Source organism: Muntiacus reevesi, chromosome 1 (assembly GCF_963930625.1).
Source record: "Muntiacus reevesi chromosome 1, mMunRee1.1, whole genome shotgun sequence".
NCBI classification, from domain to species: domain Eukaryota; kingdom Metazoa; phylum Chordata; class Mammalia; order Artiodactyla; family Cervidae; genus Muntiacus; species Muntiacus reevesi.
The window spans coordinates 118,462,935-118,482,850 of NC_089249.1; the positions used below are offsets into that span (position 1 = coordinate 118,462,935).

A 19,916-nucleotide genomic window follows, 5' to 3' on the forward strand; every position below is an offset into this window, starting at 1 on the left:
CATCCTTTTTGGGTCTTCTCACATTGCTTTTGGTAAGGAAGCAGTGAAACTTGTAGGACGCTGACACCCCTGACTCCTGGCTGGGGAGATCATGGGATGTTACTGGTTAGTTCCAACTGAGTGTACTAAGGTGAAAGTCTCTGGGTTGCCCCCACATCTTGGAATTGAGAAGTCTGAGTGAGACACCAGTGTGAAGAAGCGGTCAGTCAGAGCAGGCATTCTGCTGGTTAAAAGAGAGAAAGGTAGGCCATCAGATGTGCAACTTACTACTTTTCACCTATTTTTAGCAGACTAGAAAAGAAATCATTTCATACCTCTTGATTACTTTTTCTCATGAGACATACCAATGCAAATGCCTCCTCTTTTATAGGCAACACTATAAATAAAAGTCTATTTTAGAAAACCTGTTCAAAAGGCTTCAGGCTGGAGCCTGTGCAGGGTTTTCAGATACTGTGAGGTCACAGTGTTTTCTTACTGGTATTAAATCAGATAAGCTGTTTTTTTTAAAGTGAAATGCTTTCTTTTTCTTGTCCACTGTTTTAAGTCTCTTGTCTTTCTCTTGGGCTCTTAGATGTTTGGGGACCCAGAGGCAGGCATTTTTCTAATTTTATCGTTTGTGATCCAGAAGGCCTGATGTTACATAGTAGCTCTTGGTATTCCCTGTCTTGGGGAGAAGTCTAGCTTTTGTTTTTCTTCCCTATGAACATTCTTGGTGCCTTATGTCTTGTTATTTTCTCTTAATTATCAGTTCAAGCAATTTTTATGGTTGTTTCTTGTCACATCTCTACAAAAGTGCTGCAGGGAGGAATTGTAGCAGCCCAGAGATAATATAGGTACAATTAGATTTGTTCTTAGTAACATAGTAACATTAATGATCAAATTATAGTCTCCTGAATACTACTGATATTAGGTATTTTGAATTTACATACAGCAAACTTCACTAATTCCGACTAAGCTGAGTGCAGCAAGGCTGCTCTATTCAAAATATCTGAGTTACTAGATCAAATTTTGGAAAAAAGTCTAAAGTTACTTCAGACTGATAGCTGGACAGCAGAAGACTACTGTACCAGCTTTCTTAGTAATGTCTGTGCTTGCATATAAATGACAGGACGGAGTCAAAAGTTTACTTTCCTAAGTAGTTTAAACATTCGCCCTGCAAGCTAATATCACCATATTCATTTACTCAACAGACTTTTTGTACACTAATTAAAGTCCAACCTACTTTTGTGTTTTATATTCTTATGTTCTTATTTAATGGGTGGGCTTCCCTGGTGGCTCAGATGGTAAAGAATTAACCTGTCATGCAGGAGGTCCAGGTTCAATCCCTGGGTCGGGAAGATCCCCTGGGGAAGGGATCGGCAGAATGTGCCTGGAGAATTCCATGGACCGAGGAGCCTGGCGGCAGTCCATGGGGTCATAAAAAGTCAGATATGACTGAGAAAGTTTCACTTTTCATTCTTATTTAGCACAGTCGAACTTGAAGTTTATTCTTATTTGGTTAAATCTCTTTTTATAAACTCTTATACCTAAAATATTTATTATATTACAGGCATATCTAGTATTTAAGATAGTAAAAACATGAATGCTGAATGTGTGATCTTGCACTTATTTCCCTAATGCTACAACTCAGATGAGAGGCCAGATGGAGTCTCATCTGAAGGAGTTAGAACGAGTCCGCGATTCCCTGACGGCGGTGGAACAGAGGCTTCAGGAGTGTCAGGAGAGCCTGCAGCACCACAAGGGGAAGTGTGCAGACCAGGCACACACCGTTAGGGAGCTTCAGGGCCAGGTGTCCAGCCATCATTTTGATTTTCATTAGACTGTTAAATGCTTTGGACTAATTTCGCCAGTTGAGGGCAGTCCTGTCAGGGGTTGATTATTTTACTCTTATCTAAACAAGTTGATAAAGTGTCAGTTTCTTGTGAATACTGTGATTATTTTGTAAGCTATTCTTGTTAGTATTTTATCATGAGAAATGGTAGTTAAATTGCTAATTTAGTTTATTCATACAAATCTATATTTAAACATTTGAGGATCGTAATAGCATGAGAGAAGGAGCAAAGCTATGCTTACATGTATATTTTTGATGTCAGGATAAGATAAATTATTGTAATTTACCTTATAAAAATTAGAATTTATTTGTTAGAATTATGTGCAAATTTGTTTGGATTATTCTCAATTATTTTTTTAAACATATACTTTTTCACTGCATCAGAAGAGAGAGATCAATGGGTTCCATATAGCCATCTCTTAACTAAATGCCTAACACATAGTAAACACTTAGTCATTATTTTTTAATCTTTTTTTCAAAGAAGCATGTCCTAAGGTGGTGGCACATCTTTTTATTTGCAAAATAATTTTAGGAAGAATTCCCTATCTTCCAAATTAATCTGGATTTAATATTGAAAATCATCTCTTTAAAAGAACCCAAACAAAACTTTGCTGAGTTTATCTCCTGAGAAGAGATTTTTCTAGGAAAATGTCAAATCACACTAACTGAAATATGAGAAAAAATTTTTTTTTCAAAACTGCATTATTTAAACGTAGCTTTTAAAGCAGTGGGAAGAATATTCTGTTTTGGTGTAGACAATTGTAAATTTGGTTGATTTGCTTATTTGTTTTGTTTTGCTTCTCACAAATATGGTTTTTATTCAGTAGTTACAACTTGACAGATATTCAATTATTAATCACTGCCTGTAGGTGAATCAGAAAACTTTGTAAGAGTAATCCTAAGTATCCAACAATAGGAGGTTACTGTTTAAAATCTTCATATTTATTTAACAAAATACATGTTATTTTTCAATAAAACATTACTCAGAATGTTTTAATTGCCATCTTTTAGTAAAAATTTTAGTAGATAATTTTCCATGAGGCAGCAGTAGTTTTTTAAAAAAATCCAGGAATTTAAGAATTTGTTTCTTAACAATGTAATGTTTCTTGGTGTCTCTCTCTGTAGGGGTAATAATATTTATACCATCTTCTCTTTTGTAATTGTTCTAGCAATAAACTATGTAGATTTCTCTGGAAGTCACTTATAAAGAAAATAACCAAGAAAACTTTTTTTCTCTTTTAGGTTGATGAAAATCATAATCTTCTGACAAAGCTTTCCCTGGAAGAAGAAAATTATCTTATTCAGTTAAAGTGTGAAAACCTTAAACAGTAAGTATTAAATTGATTTAAAGTTGGTATTGCATTTTTTTTCTACACACTATAATTTTAAAATATATGTCTTATGTAAAAAGAAAATTAGAACAGATGGATGCGGAAAATAAAGAGCTTGAAAAGAAGCTGGCAAACCAAGAAGAATGTCTTAAGCACAGCAATCTTAAGTTTAAAGAGAAATCTGCAGAATATACAGCACTGGCCAGACAGCTGGAAGCTGCTTTAGAAGAAGGAAGACAAAAGGTACAGATGGCCTTTATTTAGAAACGTTTTAATTAGATTACCAAAGAGTCATCTTTTTAAACAGACGATATCTCATCTTGCCAAACCTACAGTTATTGTTTTTATCCTGATGACAGGGTGAAGGGAGCAATTACATTTTTGTTTTTTATCTACTTTTCCCTTTTGGAGCTAAACAGATACATTACTGTTTCAGAGTTCTTCACTAAATAAATGGTGATGTGGCAGGGTAAAGGGCAGGAATGGAAAACACTTTATAGGGATCGCCCTTCTTCTTCTTTTTTTTAATGAAACCAGAGCAGATATGCAAGTTACTGAACCTTTTGGTTTTGGTTGAGATTCAGTGAGCTATAAAGCTTAACTCCCCTTTGGCAAATGTTGTAAAAATAAATATGGACAAGAATTAATTTCCAGTTAAATCCATGTGATTAGCATTTAATAAATATCTCACTGTCTGTTGAGAAGCATTCTGTTAGTGCTTCTGATGCGAAGATGAGTAAGAACTGGCCTCAGCTCTCAGGACACTCACAGTTCAGTAGGGAAACAACATGTGAACAGACAGTATCACCCAGCAAGTAGGGAAGTACAATGTAGGGAAGACACAAGGGACACTGCCAGGTGGGTTAGTTCAATCTGGAGATGAGGAGAAATGATTCAGGAAGATGTCAAAGAAGAGGTAAATTTATCAAATGATTTGAAAATGTAATCTTGAAAGACACGAGATGGATTTGAATTCTGGCCCTGACACATTATATCCCAACCCAGGGCAAGCTACTTTCCAAACTTTAGTTTCTTAATTGATAAAATGAGGATGATGAGCTTCCTCATAGGATTGAATGACACTGGAAAGAGATTGTCTATACCCTGATGACTCTCAGAAGTATATCTCTGCCACAGGCTTCTCTCTTTCTTGACATCTAAATTCGTATGCTCTGCTATTTATCTCCTCTTAACATTTTTAGGCAACTCAGACTTAACATGTCCAACACCAGACTTTAAATGTCTCTCTGAACTCTTCTACTTGTGGTCTTTCGCAAGCCTGTTAAAGGCAATTCCACAAGAGTGAGAGAACTTCTGATACCCTTGAAATCTTAAGTGTCACGTAGACATATTTTTATTTTTTTTAACTTCTGGGAAAGCTCTTTAAGTTGACTTTGAAAGACATATCATTGAATGAAAGCTGAGTAGTAAAATGTACTGCCAGTGATAGAAATGTAATCCAGGTTTCTCAGTCCCATCCTGTGGGAGGAGAAGTGACTTGAGCCTGGGTTCAGACTAAATGAACCTTGGAAATGCTGGATGCTCTCAGATTCCTTCTCAGAAGTATGCAGAGTCCTCGGAGATGTGTCTGCCCGCTCCTTTCTCTCCTGCTGCAGTGAAATATGGAGCTGTCTCCACCACTGCCCTGTCACTGCTGTCCACACTGCAGGACATTGTAAAGGACACAGATACTTGTCCTGGGGGCTCTTTCTCCCAAAGCTTCAAATCCTGTTAGAATTCTTCTCTCACAATCACCCTTGGAATTTGTGCACAAGAAATCTTTGTAAATAACTGTATAATAACTTAGAATTTAGTCTGTGGGAGTTAGGTTAGAAGACAGTCCTTCCTACTAGCTCCTTGCTCCTGAACTAGTCTCTGCCTCCACTTTCATTCTTGTGGTTCCAACCCCTTTCCTGCAAATAGGTTCCCATGTTTCTGAATCCTTGGATAACATCACTAAGCTAGACTTTCTGCTGAAATAAACCATCAGAGAAATACGAAATCTCAAATTCAGACCATTTTGGAAGTGAATGAATGAAAAACCAATCTTGTGTGCGTGTGTATGTGTGTGTGTATATGTGGTGTGTGGTGTGAATATCATCTACCCTACCCCTAATTCTCTCCATCCAAGTCTATAATCAGCATTGATTGTGAACTTTCTATGTCCCACCACCACTTTGGATGCCATGATAAATATAAATGCTGTAAAAACTTGGCAGTTAATCTCAGCAGGTTGTGGAAATATAGTATTGGGGAAAACCTGCCTATGTCACATCTGTGGTAATATATACACCTCTTCCACTTGAGGCTACTTTTTCAGATACTTTCATACCAAACAGGAGAATGCATGCTTATGCTATATGTGTTTCTCAAGATAGAACACCTTTAAACACTTTCTAGTTAAGTTGTCTAATATCCAAATATTATCTGTTTGGAAAGAAGAGATACAGTATAATTATGTCAAGGCTTTAAATTATATCTTAAAGCACATTTAGCTCTTTTACTCTTTCAATTAAAATTATAGGTTTCTGAAGAAATAGAGAAAATGTCATCTAGAGAAAGGGCTTTACAAGTCAAAATAGTAGATCTGGAAAATGAGCTTAGAAAGAAAAATGAAGAACAAAATCAACTTGTTTGCAAAATGAACAGTGTAAGTATTAGTATGGCTTAATGTATTTTCATTAAAAATAGGTTAGCATTTAACATTCTTACCAGGGAGTTTTAGTTAAACAGTTAAAGTGAAGGGAATCAAGGCTATTACTTTACTGATAGTACTAAAAATAACAATATAAATCATAAAAATAAAAATGTCAGCATTTGGCCAAAGAATTATTATCCTGCATCCTTGGTAGCTTCTATTACATTTCCCCCAAAGTCTCATCAAGCCCTTTCTCTGCGTATTATTTTTACATGACAGATGCTTAATGAAAGTTACAGATATCATTTACTTGTTTTCTTTCTATTATGAATTTTTCATTTTTAAGATAAACACTATGATTAGATTTTGATAGTATTAAATGATGAATATTATATTTTAGGAAGTTACAAGTTGATGATTTAGATGTTTAGTTATATCTGCATGTGAGGTAGATGCTTGGGTCTACTCAGTCATAAAATGAGAATACCAAATTGGCTGTGTTTAGTTAGTCTTCTAATATTTTCTCCTAACTATTCATGAAATAGTTGGTGTAATATACTATGAAAGCTAGCACAAGTTGTGATTGACTTAGTTGAAAACTATCTACTTAACAGTGACATAGGAAATAATAGTACTTTTATATTTTCCAGGAGCCAGACTCTATGATAACTATTTTTTCATTCCCAAACATGTAAACCATTGAAAACATGAAAGGTTAAAAAGTTAAATATTTTAGCCATCATTATTAATTTTATTACCATCAAAAGCGTCATGGCAATTTAATTAGAGCAAAACATTTCTCATCTTTAGTTTAGCACAGGCCTTCACTTTATTTCACAATTTTTTAGTCACAGTTTCTGTTATATTATAAAATGTGCAATATTCTGTGTGTAATTGAAACTTCTAAAAAATAAGTATATTAAAATGAGGTATGTGTGTTACAATATTCCCAGTACTTGGCTAAAGCTGCTAAAATAAGTAAATTTAAGATCTGATGTTTTGTTAAGCTTGATGATTTTTACAGTAGTAAAAATTTAGAATTCTGACCCTGGATTTAGACATTGCTGCAAAATGGGTTTATTTCTGTCCCTTCCCGAGAGCAGTTCAGTTGGCAGTTTCAGATATTTGTTTTGTATACGTACCTTAGCTCCATCTGAATTGTAAGCACCCTGAGAGGCTGTCTCATAGTTAATTGTATGCTGCTGTCTTCCATAGTGCCCGCCCCACAGTAGCAGGCCCCTACAGATTTTCTGCCCAGTGCTTCAGAGGGAAAGGGCGGGTGGAATAGATGCACAGACCCAAGGGTGACCCTCAGCGGCCTACTCTAGATCAAGAAGCCTGAAATGTCTTTGGAATATGTTATATACTTATATATTATACTAAAATCTGTGTACATTTTGCGTTCTACCTTATAGTATGTGTGTTTGTATTAATATTTTTCCCTCCGAGTTGTTGAGTAAAATCAATGTTTCTCAAAGATCCATTATAGTCATTCTATGCCTTTGTAGACTGCAGCCTAGCGAGTTGTTTTATACCACCCACTACACTTTCCTTGGGGGCACTGCTCCGTTTCAGAAGGTATTTGGTGTCACTGAACACCTGGTCGGAAGGATATAAAGGACTTTTCTTCTCATGGTTCCTGTATTTTAGTTGGAAGCTAGGTGATTTTTGTAGCCTGTCTATGTAAAATAGTTTCAGTGAACAGATCTATTTGGGAATTTACACACAACTGAATATTTTAAAAATACATTACATTTTAAATGTTTGCCTCAAAGACTACATATGATATTGAGTTCATTTTGTTTTTAAAAGATTCTAAAAATAAAATGTTCATATTATCAAAACTAGAATTCTGTCAGTTTTTAAGATAGCAAAATTAGTCAGCCTTTTAAGCAAAGAAAATGACAAAAACTAGTAATAAAATATGCCATGTTAAATGTAATAGAAATTGTGACAGTTTTAAGTAAAATCTGTTTAAGTTAATCATATTAAATACATGTAATTTGGGGGTAAGTGAGTGTGTATTACAACAAACTATCACAGAGAGATCAACCATGTATGTGCTCTAATAGTCTAGATTTTAAAGAAAGGTGAGCTCTAAGATTTTTTCATTTAAAAAATTAAAAACCATGTATTCAATTATTGTGTATATAAATTTTTATATTATGACTGTCCTTTGATATTAATGTAATTATTAACTATTTTTATTTTTTTTTATTTAGAAAGCACAGCATCAGGAAGTATGTTTGAAAGAAATACAACATAGTCTTGAAAAGTCAGAGAATCAAAATGAGAGTATTAAAAATTATTTACAGTTTCTTAAAACCTCTTATGTAACAATGTTTGGATAAATTTTTGGCTTTACTTTCTATAAACAATAGATTTTTACTATGAGTAAAATGTAATTAGGTAAAAATTAAATATGTTATCTATAGCTATACTTTATGATTTATGAGTGGTGCTATTAGGCTTTTATGTAAAGATTTTTGAAACATAATTTATTATCCAATTGAAATTTTAAAACAAGATACATGTTAGTATTCCTTTTTTGCTGTTAAGTCTTCACTTAACTCTGGATTAATATCCTATTTAATTTATTTTGGTTTCTAGAATATTTTATACACAGAAAAGAAGCTAGAATCATTCTTTGTGGCTCTAGCCACCATTCAAATGAATTTGTAATAAACTTTGGCTTATTATGAGCCAAGTACATGATTTTAAATAATGTATGTAATTGTTTTACATTATAGTCCTATATGTGTATATATTAATATAATAAAATACTTTGAGTATTATTTTTAATAATGATGTATTTGCATACTTTCTAAAGTTGCTAAATGTCTCAGTGTACTTAGTATTGTTACAAATATATGCTAAAATGCCATTATAATTTCTGTGAGGTTTTAAATATAGAATTTTAAGTCATGGCTTTATTAAATGTCAACTGACAGTGACAGATGAAAACACATTGGCATGCATTGTTCCTTTATAAAGAATAGGTCTTTAGTCTCTCCTGTGAATTTATAGTCTTTTTTTGTTCATCTTATGTTAGTGATTGATATTAGTGTAGACATTCTGAAACCCCTGAGTTCACTGAGAGATTAAAGAGGACTGATTTTTCCTACCCCTTCCCATGGCCAACTCACATGGGATGATCAAAATAAACACTCTTAATACCAGGAAGCTTTAGAGTGAGATCTTTGTTATTGGGTTGGAGTAGAAGAGACACCAAGAACATGTTCTCTGTTATTTCCACACTCTACAAGGGGTCGGATATAATTGACAAAGAATCAAGTAACAGTGACTCCTCTCAGAGAGTGACTTGAGAGCTGTTTATTCAAATGATACTCAGGTCTCAAAAGATCATTCAAAGCAGCAAGTTGTGTACTACACAGTCGATCCTATGAACTGAACTCAGTCCCTCCAAGATGTTTTATCTACTTGTCTGACCAGAAATGAGGGCCTGCTTTTCTCTGGTCCCCTCACTCCTAAGACTGCCGTATCATCTGCAGGGGCATACTTCCCAGTGACCCAATTGCTTCATGGTATTTTTCAAAAATACAGTAATTTCAGAAACTGGTCACATTTTTTGCCTAACAATTGCTAACAATATTAGTGTTGCCTTTTAATTTTAAATCATACTACTTGTGTTACATGCTTGAACCTTGTCGTTCTTTCTTCATCTCCGTAAGCAAAGGCAGCCTTAAGAAATATTCTCATGAAAAAAAAAAAAAATACTCTCAAGAAAGAAAACTAAGGTTCTTGAATATTTGCCACTAGACTGTGAACTCTTTAAGAACAGAACTGTGTCTTACTGATGTTTCTATTTCAGCTACAACACAAGACCTGGTATATAGACACTTACTTGATGTTTGTGGATAGGTAGGTAGATGGATGTTAAAAGAAGGAGGTATTCATATTCTTGTTTTAAATATGAAGAGTATAAGAGGGATTACTCCTGTGGCTGTGGTATAAAACTCTTTGAGTTTTAAAGTTGGTATTTGAACTCGATCTTCTGACTCCAAAATCTCTGTACAATACTTTTTTCCTGTTGTAAGCAGTGACAGCAGCATTAGCTCAGCAGCAGTATTGCTATTATTATTACTTTTGGGGGTGGGGACATGGGCAACTATTTTTAATTGTATGTAGGGCTAGTTGATCTTTAAATTACACACATGATTTGTTAATTACAAAATAAACCCACATATTTATTTCTCATTTCTGCTTCACTCCTCTGGAACTTTCTCAGTTTCTTTCCACCCAGTTCAGGGTCATTTTCTTCCAGCGCAGGCATGAATTGAGGCCAATTTGTATCTCAGCTATAAACTGAAAGCTGGATTAAAAAGCTGAGTTTCTTTTTTTCTTTTTCTTTTAAGAGTTCTCATTTTACTAAGTTACTCTGGAGAGAAAGTCAGTGGAATTTTTTTTTTTTTTTAGTTGGAGGCTAATTACTTCACAATATTTCAGTGGGTTTTGCATACATTGATATGAATCAGCCATAGAGTTACACGTATTCCCCATCCCGATCCCCCCTCCCACCTCCCTCTCCACCCAATTCCTCTGGGTCTTCCCAGTGCACCAGGCCTGAGCACTTGTCTCATGCATCCCACCTGGGCTGGTGATCTGTTTCACCATAGATAATATACATGCTGTCTTTCAAAACATCCCACCCTCACCTTCTCCCACAGAGTTCAAAAGTCTGTTCTGTACTTCTGTGTCTCTTTTTTGTTTTGCATATAGGGTTATCGTTACCATCTTTCTAAACTCCATATATATGCGTTAGTATGCTGTAATGTTTTTTATCTTTGTGGCTTACTTCACTCTGTATAATGGGCTCCAGTTTCATCCATATCATTAGAACTGATTCAAATGAATTCTTTTTAATGGCTGAGTAATATTCCATGGTGTGTATGTACCACAGCTTCCTTATCCATTCATCTGCTGATGGGCATCTAGGTTGCTTCCATGTCCTAGCTATTATAAACAGTGCTGCGATGAACATTAGGGTGCACGTGTCTCTTTCAGATCTGATTTCCTCAGTGTGTATGCCCAGAAGTGGGACTGCTGGGTCATATGGCAGTTCTATTTCCAGTTTTTTAAGAAATCTCCACACTGTTCTCCATAGTGGCTGTACTAGTTTGCATTCGCACCAACAGTGTAAGGGGGTTCCCTTTTCTCCACACCCTCTCCAGCATTTATTGCTTGTAGGCTTTTGGATAGCAGCCATCCTGACTGGTGTGTAATGGTAGCTCATTGTGGTTTTAATGTGCATTTCTCTAATAATGAGTGATGTTGAGCATATTTTCATGTGTTTGTTAGCCATCTGTATGTCTTCTTTGGAGAAATGTCTGTTTAGTTCTTTGGGCCATTTTTTGATTGGGTCATTTATTTTTCTGGAATTGAGCTTCAGGAGTTGCTTGTATATTTTTGATATTAATCCTTTTTTTCTTCATTTGCTATTATTTTCTCCCAATCTGAGGGCTGTCTTTTCACCTTACTTATAGTGTCCTTTGTAGTGTAAAAGCTTTTAAGTTTCATTAGGTCCCATTTGTTTAGTTTTGCTTTTATTTCCAATATTCTGGGAGGTGGGTCATAGAGGATCTTGCTGTGATTTATGTTGGAGAGTGTTTTGCCTATGTTCTCCTCTAGGAGTTTTATACTTTCTGGTCTTACATTTAGATCTTTAATCCATTTTGAGTGTATTTTTGTGTATGGTGTTAGAAAGTGTTCTAGTTTCATTCTTTTACAAGTGGTTGACCAGTTTTCCCAGCACCACTTGTTAAAGAGGTTGTCTTTTTTCCATTGTATATCCTTGCCTCATTTGTCGAAGATAAGGTGTCCATAGGTTCATGGATTTATCTCTGGGCTTTCTATTCTGTTCCATTGATCTATATTTCTGTCTTTATGCCAGTACCATACTGTCTTGATGACGTGGCTTTGTAGTAGAGTCTGAACTCAGGCAGGTTGATTCCTCCAGTTCCATTCTTTCTCAAGATTACTTTGGCTATTCGAGGTTTTATGTATTTCCATACAAATTGTGAAATTATTTATTCTAGTTCTGGGAAAAATACCGTTGGTAGCTTGATAGGGATTGCATTGAATCTATAGATTGCTTTGGGTAGAATAGCCATTTTGACAATATTGATTCTTCCAATCCATGAACATGGTATGTTTCTCCATCTGTTTGTGTCCTCTTTGATTTCTTTCATCAGTGTTTTATAGTTTTGTATGTATAGGTCTTTTGTTTCTTTAGGTAGATATACTCCTAAGTATTTTATTGTTTTTGTTGCAGTGGTGAATGGTATTGTTTCCTTAATTTCTCTTTCTGTTTTTTCATAGTTGCTATATAGGAATGCAAGGGATTTCTGTGTATTAATTTTATATCCTGCAACTTTACTGTATTCATTGATTAGCTCTAGTAATTTTCTGGAAGAGTCTTTAGGGTTTTCTATGTAGAGGATCATGTCATCTGCAAACAGCGAGAGTTTCACTTCTTCTTTTCCTATCTGGATTCCTTTTACTTCTTTTTCTGCTCTGATTGCTGTGGCCAAAACTTCCAGCACTATGTTGAATAGTAGTGGTGAGAGCAGGCACCCTTGTCTTGTTCCTGATTTCAGGGGAAATGCTTTCAATTTTTCACCATTGAGGGTGATGCTTGCTGTGGGTTTGTCATATATAGCTTTTATTATGTTGAGGTATGTTCCTTCTATTCCTGCTTTCTGGAGAGTTTTAATCATAAATGAGTGTTGAATTTTGTCAAAGGCTTTCTCTGCATCTATTGAGATAATCATTTGGTTTTTATCTTTCAATTTGTTAATGTGGTGTATTACATTGATTGATTTGCAGATATTAAAGAATCCTTGCATTCCTGGGATAAAGCCCACTTGGTCATGGTGTATGATTTTTTTAATATGTTGTTGGATTCTGTTTGCTAGAATTTTGTTAAGGATTTTTGCATCTATGTTCATCAGTGATATTGACCTGTAGTTTTCTTTTTTTGTGGCATTTTTGTCTGGTTTTGGAATTAGGGTGATGGTGGCCTCATAGAATGAGTTTGAAAGTTTACCTTCATCTGCAATTTTCTGGAAGAGTTTGAGTAAGATAGGTGTTAGCTCTTCTCTAAATTTTTGGTAGAATTCAGCTGTGAAGCCATCTGGTCCTGGGCTTTTGTTTGCTGGAAGATTTCTGATTACAGTTTCGATTTCCTTGCTTGTGATGGGTCTGTTAAGATCTTCTATTTCTTCCTGGTTCAGTTTTGGAAAGTTATACTTTTCTAAGAATTTGTAATTTCATCCAAGTTGTCCATTTTATTGGTATAGAGCTGCTGGTAGTAGTCTCTTATGATCCTTTGTATTTCAGTGTTGTCTGTTGTGATCTCACCCTTTTCATTTCTAATTTTGTTAATTTGGTTCTTCTCTCTTTGTTTCTTAATGAGTCTTGCTAATGGTTTGTCAATTTTGTTTATTTTTTTCAAAAAACCAGCTTTTAGCTTTGTTGATTTTTTGCTATGGTCTCTTTAGTTTCTTTTGCATTTATTTCTGCCCTAATTTTTAAGATTTTTTTCCTTCTGCTAACCCTGGGGTTCTTCATTTCTTCCTTCTCTAATTGCTTTAGGTGTAGAGTTAGGTTATTTATTTGGCTTTTCTCTTGTTTCTTGATGTAAGCCTGTAATGCTATGAACCTTCCCCTTAGCACTGCTTTTATAGTGTCCCATAGGTTTGGGGTTGTTGTGTTTTCATTTTCATTCATTTCTATACATATTTTGATTTCTTTTTTGATTTCTTCTATGATTTGTTGGTTATTCAGAAGTGTGTTATTTAGCCTCCATATGTTTGAATTTTTAACAATTTTTTTTCCTGTAGTTGAGATCTAATCTTACTGCACTGTGGTCAGAAAAGATGACTGGAATAATTTCAATTTTTTTAAATTTTCCAAGACCATATTTATGGCCCAGGATGTGATCTATTCAGGAGAAGGTTCCGTGTGCACTTGAGAAAAAGGTGAAGTTGATTGTTTTGGGGTGAAATGTCCTATAGATATCAATTAGGTCTAGCTGGTCCATTGTGTCATTTAAGGTTTGTGTTTCCTTGTTAATTTTCTGTTTAGTTGATCTATCCATAGTTGTGAGTGGGGTATTAAAGTCTTCCACTATTATTGTGTTACTATTAATTTCCTCTTTCATACTCGTTAGCGTTTGCCGTACATATTGCGGTGCTCCTATGTTGGGTGCATATATATTTATAATTGTTATATCTTCTTCTTGGATTGATCCTTTGATCATTATGTAGTGTCCTTCTTTGTCTCTGTTCACATCCTTTATTTGAAAGTCTATTTTATCTGATATGAGTATTGCGACTCCTGCTTTCTTTTGGTCTCTGTTTGCGTGAAATATTTTTTTCCAGCCCTTCACTTTTAGTCTGTATATGTCTCTTGTTTTGAGGTGGGTCTCTTGTAGACAGCATATATAGGGGTCTTGTTTTTGTATCCACTCAGCCAATCTTTGTCTTTTGGTTGGGGCATTCAACCCATTTACATTTAAGGTAATTATTGATAGGTATGGTCCCGTTGCCATTTACTTTGTTGTTTTGGGTTCACGTTTATACAGCCTTTCTGCATTTCCTGTCTAGAGAAGATCCTTTAGCATTTGTTGAAGAGCTGGTTTGGTGGTGCTGAGTTCTCTCAGGTTTTGCTTGTCTGTAAAGCTTTTGAATTCTCCTTCATATCTGAATGAGATCCTTGCTGGGTACAGTAATCTAGATTGTAAGTTATTCTCTTTCATTACTTTCAGTATGTCCTGCCATTCTCTTCTGGCCTGGAGGGTTTCTATTGATAGATCAGCTGTTATCCTTATGGGAATCCCTTTGTGTGTTTGTTGTTTCTCCCTTGCTGCTTTTAGTATTTGTTCTTTGTGTTTGATCTTTGTTAATTTGATTAATATGTGTCTTGGGGTGTTTCGCCTTTGGTTTATCCTGTTTGGGACTCTCTGGGTTTCTTGGACTTGGGTGGCTATTTCCTTCCCCATTTTAGGGAAGTTTTCAGCTATTATCTCCTCAAGTATTTTCTCATGGCCTTTCTTTTTGTCTTCTTCTTCTGGGACTCCTATGATTCAAATGTTGGGGCATTTCACATTGTCCCAGAGGTCCCTGAGGTTGTCCTCATTTCTTTTGATCCTTTTTTCTTTTTTCCTCTCTGCTTCATTTATTTCCACCATTTTATCTTCTACCTCACTTATCCTATCTTCTGTCTCCGTTATTCTACTCTTGGTTCCCTCCAGAGTGTTTTTGATCTCATTCGTTGCATTATTCATTTTTAATTGACTCTTTTTTATTTCTTCTAGGTCTTTATTAAACATTTCTTGCATCTTTTCAATCTTTGTCTCCAGGCTATTTATCTGTAACTCCATTTTGTTTTCAAGATTTTGGATCATTTTTATTATCATTATTCTAAATTCTTTTTCAGGTAGATTCCCTATCTCCTCCTCTTTTGTTTGACTTGGTGGGCATTTTTCATGTTCCTTTACCTGTTGGGTATTTCTTTGCCTTTTCATCTTGTTTAGATTGCTGTGTCTGGAGTGGGCTTTCTGTATTCTGGAGGTCTGTGGTCCCTTTTTGTTGTGGAGGTTTTACCCAGTGGGTGGGGTTAGACGATTGGCTTGTCAAGGTTTCCTGGTTAGGGAAGCTTGCGTTGGTGTTCTGGTGCATGGAACTTGATTTCTTCTCTTTGGAGTGCAATGGAGTGCCCAGTAATGAGTTTTGAGATGGGTCTATGTGTTAGGTGTGACCTTGGGCAGCCTGTATGTTGACCTTCAGGGCTATGTTCCTGCGTTGCTGGAGAATTTGCATGGTATGTCTTGCTCTAAAACTTATTGGCTCTTGGGTGGTTGGTGGTTTCAGTGTAGGTATGGAGGCTTTTGGACGGTCACTTATTACTTACTTAAAGTTCCATGTAGTCAGGAGTTTTCTGGTATTCTCATGTTTTGGGCTTAAGTCTCCTGCCTCTGGATTTCAATTTTATTCTTCCAGTAGTCTCAGGACTTCTCCAACTATACAGCACTTCTTTCGAAGACAATGGGCTGCTTTTCTGGGCACCTGATGACCTAAGCTAGCAATCAGAAGTTGTTTTGTTAAGTTTGCTCTGCGTTCAGTTATTCTTTTGATGAATTTATAGGAGAGAAAGTGGTCTCCCCGTCCTACTCCTCCGCCATCTTGGCTCCTCCCCACAGCATTACTATTATTTATTGACCACTAGTCTGTGGGTGTTCATTGAAAGGACTGATGCTGAAGCTGAAACTCCAGTACTTTGGCCACCTCATGTGAAGAGTTGACTCACTGGAAAAGACTCTGATGCTGGGAGGGATTGGGGGCAGGAGGAGAAGGGGATGACAGAGGATGAGATGGCTGGATGGCATCACCGACTCGATGGACATGGGTTTGAGTGAACTCCGGGAGTTGGTGATGGACAGGGAGGCCTGACATGCTGCAATTCATGAGGTCGCAAAGAGTCAGACACGACTGAGCGACTGAACTGAACTGAACTGAGTCTATGCCAAAGTTCTGACTCTGGTATATATATTAATTCATTTACACTTTGTCTAATGAGATAGGTGCTATTAATTACATTTACTTTTCAGGAAACCAAAACACAGAAAAGTAACTCACTCAAGGTCACACAGCTAGTAAGTAGCAGGTATCCAGACTGCTATGACTATACTATCTTCATGTATATTTCATAAATAAAGGTAATGGTTTCTTGTAACAGTCATGCATTACTTCATCTATGAATATTTTCTCTTTTAAACATTTTTAATTTTATCAAAGAAATTTGTGCATATGGTATTTAAAAGTTGGTCCCCACCATATTTTGGCTGGACTATGGAAGGAAAATACCCTAAGGTTGGTACTTGGATGTAGTGACACAGAATAACAAAGGAAATTTACCAGAACTAGAACTTCAGCAATCTTCATGCTTAATGTTTCTATGTGAAGCGTTAAGCATAGATATTGTGTTTTTCTGGCATGTGAACCAAACTCAGTGTCAGGGAGGCTCACAGTCAGTCCCCTGGAGTCCCCAAGTAGTGTCTGCTTCCAACTTCCCGTCATCCCAGACGGGGAAAGAAAGCCCTTGTTCCCACAGTACTAATAGGCTGGCAGGATTTTCTGTTTATCCTTGATATTCAGGGTCTCATGACTCTTAAGTTCTTAATGTTTCCTTCCATTATTTATGTGATTATTACGTCTCTACATATTCCTCCCCTCTTCCTAATTTTGTCTGCTGGATCTGACCTCCACACCACTTGCCTTTTCCCTCAGGCTATCTGTTACAGGACTTCTTGTGAGGCATTTCTTCCATCTGATGTTTCTAACCACTTATATGGTTCTCAGGGGCAGTCATTCTCTTTTTTGTTGGATACTGAATTTCTAAATAAGAAGTCTTGAATTTTAGTTCCTAAAACTGTTGGAGTTTTTTTGTATTTTGCACTGTAATTCCATTCTATTTTCATTAAAATTCTCTTGTTTCTTCCATTGGTTCTACTTCAGTAGGCATCTCCTGTTTCTGTTCTGTTGGCCATCTTTCTTTCAGAGCGCTGTGAGTGAGTTTTAATTTCCCTTGCCTACTCATGGTTGTGGTTCCCTCGGTACTTGCCAGCAGCCTGCCTTGCATATTTCTGGGGCAGTAGGAAGCTAAGTGGTGAAAGGCACCATGGCTTCAATTCTCATGACCTGAAACCTCTTACACTGCAATGCGGTGCTGTGAGAAACCATTCTGCTCCCAGACTTTTCCAGTCACAAGCATCAGTGCTTTTCCAGCTACCAATATTGGAAGCACATCACTCCACTGAAGAGTCTGCTTCAAGGTTTTCTGGGGTCAGCAAGTTTGTTGTAGAAACAATGAGTGAAGGTCCCTTCGGAGGGAAACCACGGGCAGCGTCTCTACCAGGAACAATATGCAGCACTTTAAAGAAGGAATTCAGCCTGTATCAGAGATTTGCTGATGATTTTTATTTTTAGGGTAAAATAACTCTCGGAGTTTTGTATTGGATATGGTTAACTTTTCATAATCAAAACAAGCATTTATATACACATATGTAGAGACAGTTCACATATGTTGGTATGAGCATGGAGGAAGGTGTAGAAAAGCCTACAATGCCTTGATAGGGTTGGAGGAAATAGTAATAACTTTTCACTTATTCTGATGAGCTTATATTTCAATTGTTTTTTCTAATCAGATTTTAAAAATTTTAAACAGAGGACAGGCATGATAGGCTATCTGGGATGTGGAGAGCTTTGGAATAGAGCAGAAGGATAAGCAACTAACCCAGTTAAATGTGAGCAGATGAGTCATGACTCTGGTAAGGAGTCAAGTTTCTGGTTGCATTTAGAATAAAATCCAAAATCCTTAACGTGACCTTTGAGACCCTGCCTCTCTCCTCAACCCCTCAGACCACTCCCCTCACCCATTTGCCCAATTGTACAGTTTCCTTGAAAACTGAGTTGTTTCCTTCTCATCCTTAAATGCTGTCACTCTTGGCCTGACCAATTCCTGCGGATTCTCTCATATACCTTCTTATTTTTTTCTTTCATAATTGACAATGATTTGCATAATTATGCTTCATATTTGTCTTACTAGATTTTAACCTTCATGAGGATTTACTGTACTGTAGCCTACAGCTAACAAGGTGCCTGGCACATGGCAGACGCTAAGTACATACTTGTTGGATGGATAGATGATGGGGTGTGATATTGTTCCTAGTTCTGAGCTTCAAAGTAGGGACAGGATTTGGCTACTAAAGGGCAGTTGTATGGAGTCTGGGAGAATGAGTATCTTTGACTTCTGAGAGCTGCCAGGGAAGCAGTTTCCTGGGTGAGGGGTCAAGTTATCTTTTAGGCAGAGGTAGAGACAGAAGAGACTTAGGATGTAGAGACCTTGTTTATAATCTGATACACATGTGTCCCAGAGGCCACAGTGGAAAATGGGAGGGAGCAGGTACTGGAAGTCAGGAAAATAGAATGGGTTCTACTTACAGCTGTTTGCTTTAGATAGTTTAATAGGAATTTCTTTTTTTTCTTGTCTAAGAATTAATAAAAATCCCATACATTATCTTTTCTTTTGATGCTACTGAACTGGGAAGTTGGTTAAATCCCACGTGTACCTTAGTGGTTTTGATTTATTTAACATTATAACCAGATGCAGTACTTTCAGATAACATACACACATGCACACACTTGCACAAATATTTAAAAATAAATAACATTTTCCTTAAAATTTAAGATTTCTTTAAAATCACAAAGTTTAGTCTTATTTTTAAAAATAACTTTAGTATCTTGCTTCTTCTTTTCTTCTTATATAGGTTTAGTTTGGAGTGGGAGGTAAGAACAACTGTTAGGAATCCTCTATATCTAGTTTGCTATTAGAGGAAGTTAAAATTGACAGTTGTTTTTGGTCAAAACAAACAAAAAAATTAAACCTGTAATTAACTGTCATACATTACTGACTAGAAACAGTTTATTTGGTAAGCTTAAAGTTTATTTTTTGCAGCCTTTTTGTAAAACAGATATCTTTCCCTGTCATTCAAAAAAACGAACTCAAAAAGGGAATTAACTAGAGAGGGCATCTAAAGCCAGGACAGTAAGACATGGTCCTTAAAAAAATGATGATTTCATTTTAATAATTAAATTTCTTTAATTAAATTAAATTAAATTATTTAATAAATAATTTAAATTTAATTAAATAATTGAATTTAATTCAGTAATTAAATTATTGAATAATAATAAAACCTCTTGACTCTCACCTGACTGTAATATTGCATAAAACTATTCTTATTTTTAAAAGGTTTGTTTTCACCTCTACAGATAAAACACTTAATTACCTTAAAATTTCATAGATTTTCATTTCTATTCTAGAAGTTCAGCTTTGTTTTTACTATTGTGAACTTATTTGAAAAAAAAAATTTTTTTAGCCTTATCAGTAGTACCCATGAACTTGAACACTATCAGAAGTTGAAGCATTTCTAGAAATAATTTCTAATGAGCTGATTCATGCTAAAATTCTAAGCATAACACTTGAGGGTACAATAGACTAGAAGACTTTTATACTTTCTTTTATCTGCCCAACATTT

The 19,916-nt window shown here is 35.8% G+C and overlaps 1 protein-coding gene across 7 annotated transcripts in view; it reads left to right on the forward strand.

Annotated features, from left to right (window-relative positions):
- Positions 1-8,834, forward strand: part of ODF2L (outer dense fiber of sperm tails 2 like) — a 36,520-nt gene extending 27,686 nt beyond the window's left edge. For 3 of the 7 annotated variants that reach the window (XM_065909707.1, XM_065909716.1, XM_065909725.1), the window contains 5 exons: positions 1,631-1,789; positions 3,074-3,159; positions 3,243-3,405; positions 5,687-5,812; positions 8,023-8,824. In XM_065909707.1, the coding sequence (XP_065765779.1) occupies positions 1,631-1,789; positions 3,074-3,159; positions 3,243-3,405; positions 5,687-5,812; positions 8,023-8,151 (663 nt within the window). In that variant the 3' untranslated portion in view covers positions 8,152-8,824. Of the gene's footprint in view, positions 1-1,630; positions 1,790-3,073; positions 3,160-3,242; positions 3,406-5,686; positions 5,813-8,022 lie in introns of all 7 variants that reach the window. The other 4 variants (XM_065909700.1, XM_065909734.1, XM_065909752.1 and 1 more) reach the window with 4 other exon arrangements.
- Positions 8,835-19,916: the final 11,082 nt, after the last annotated feature.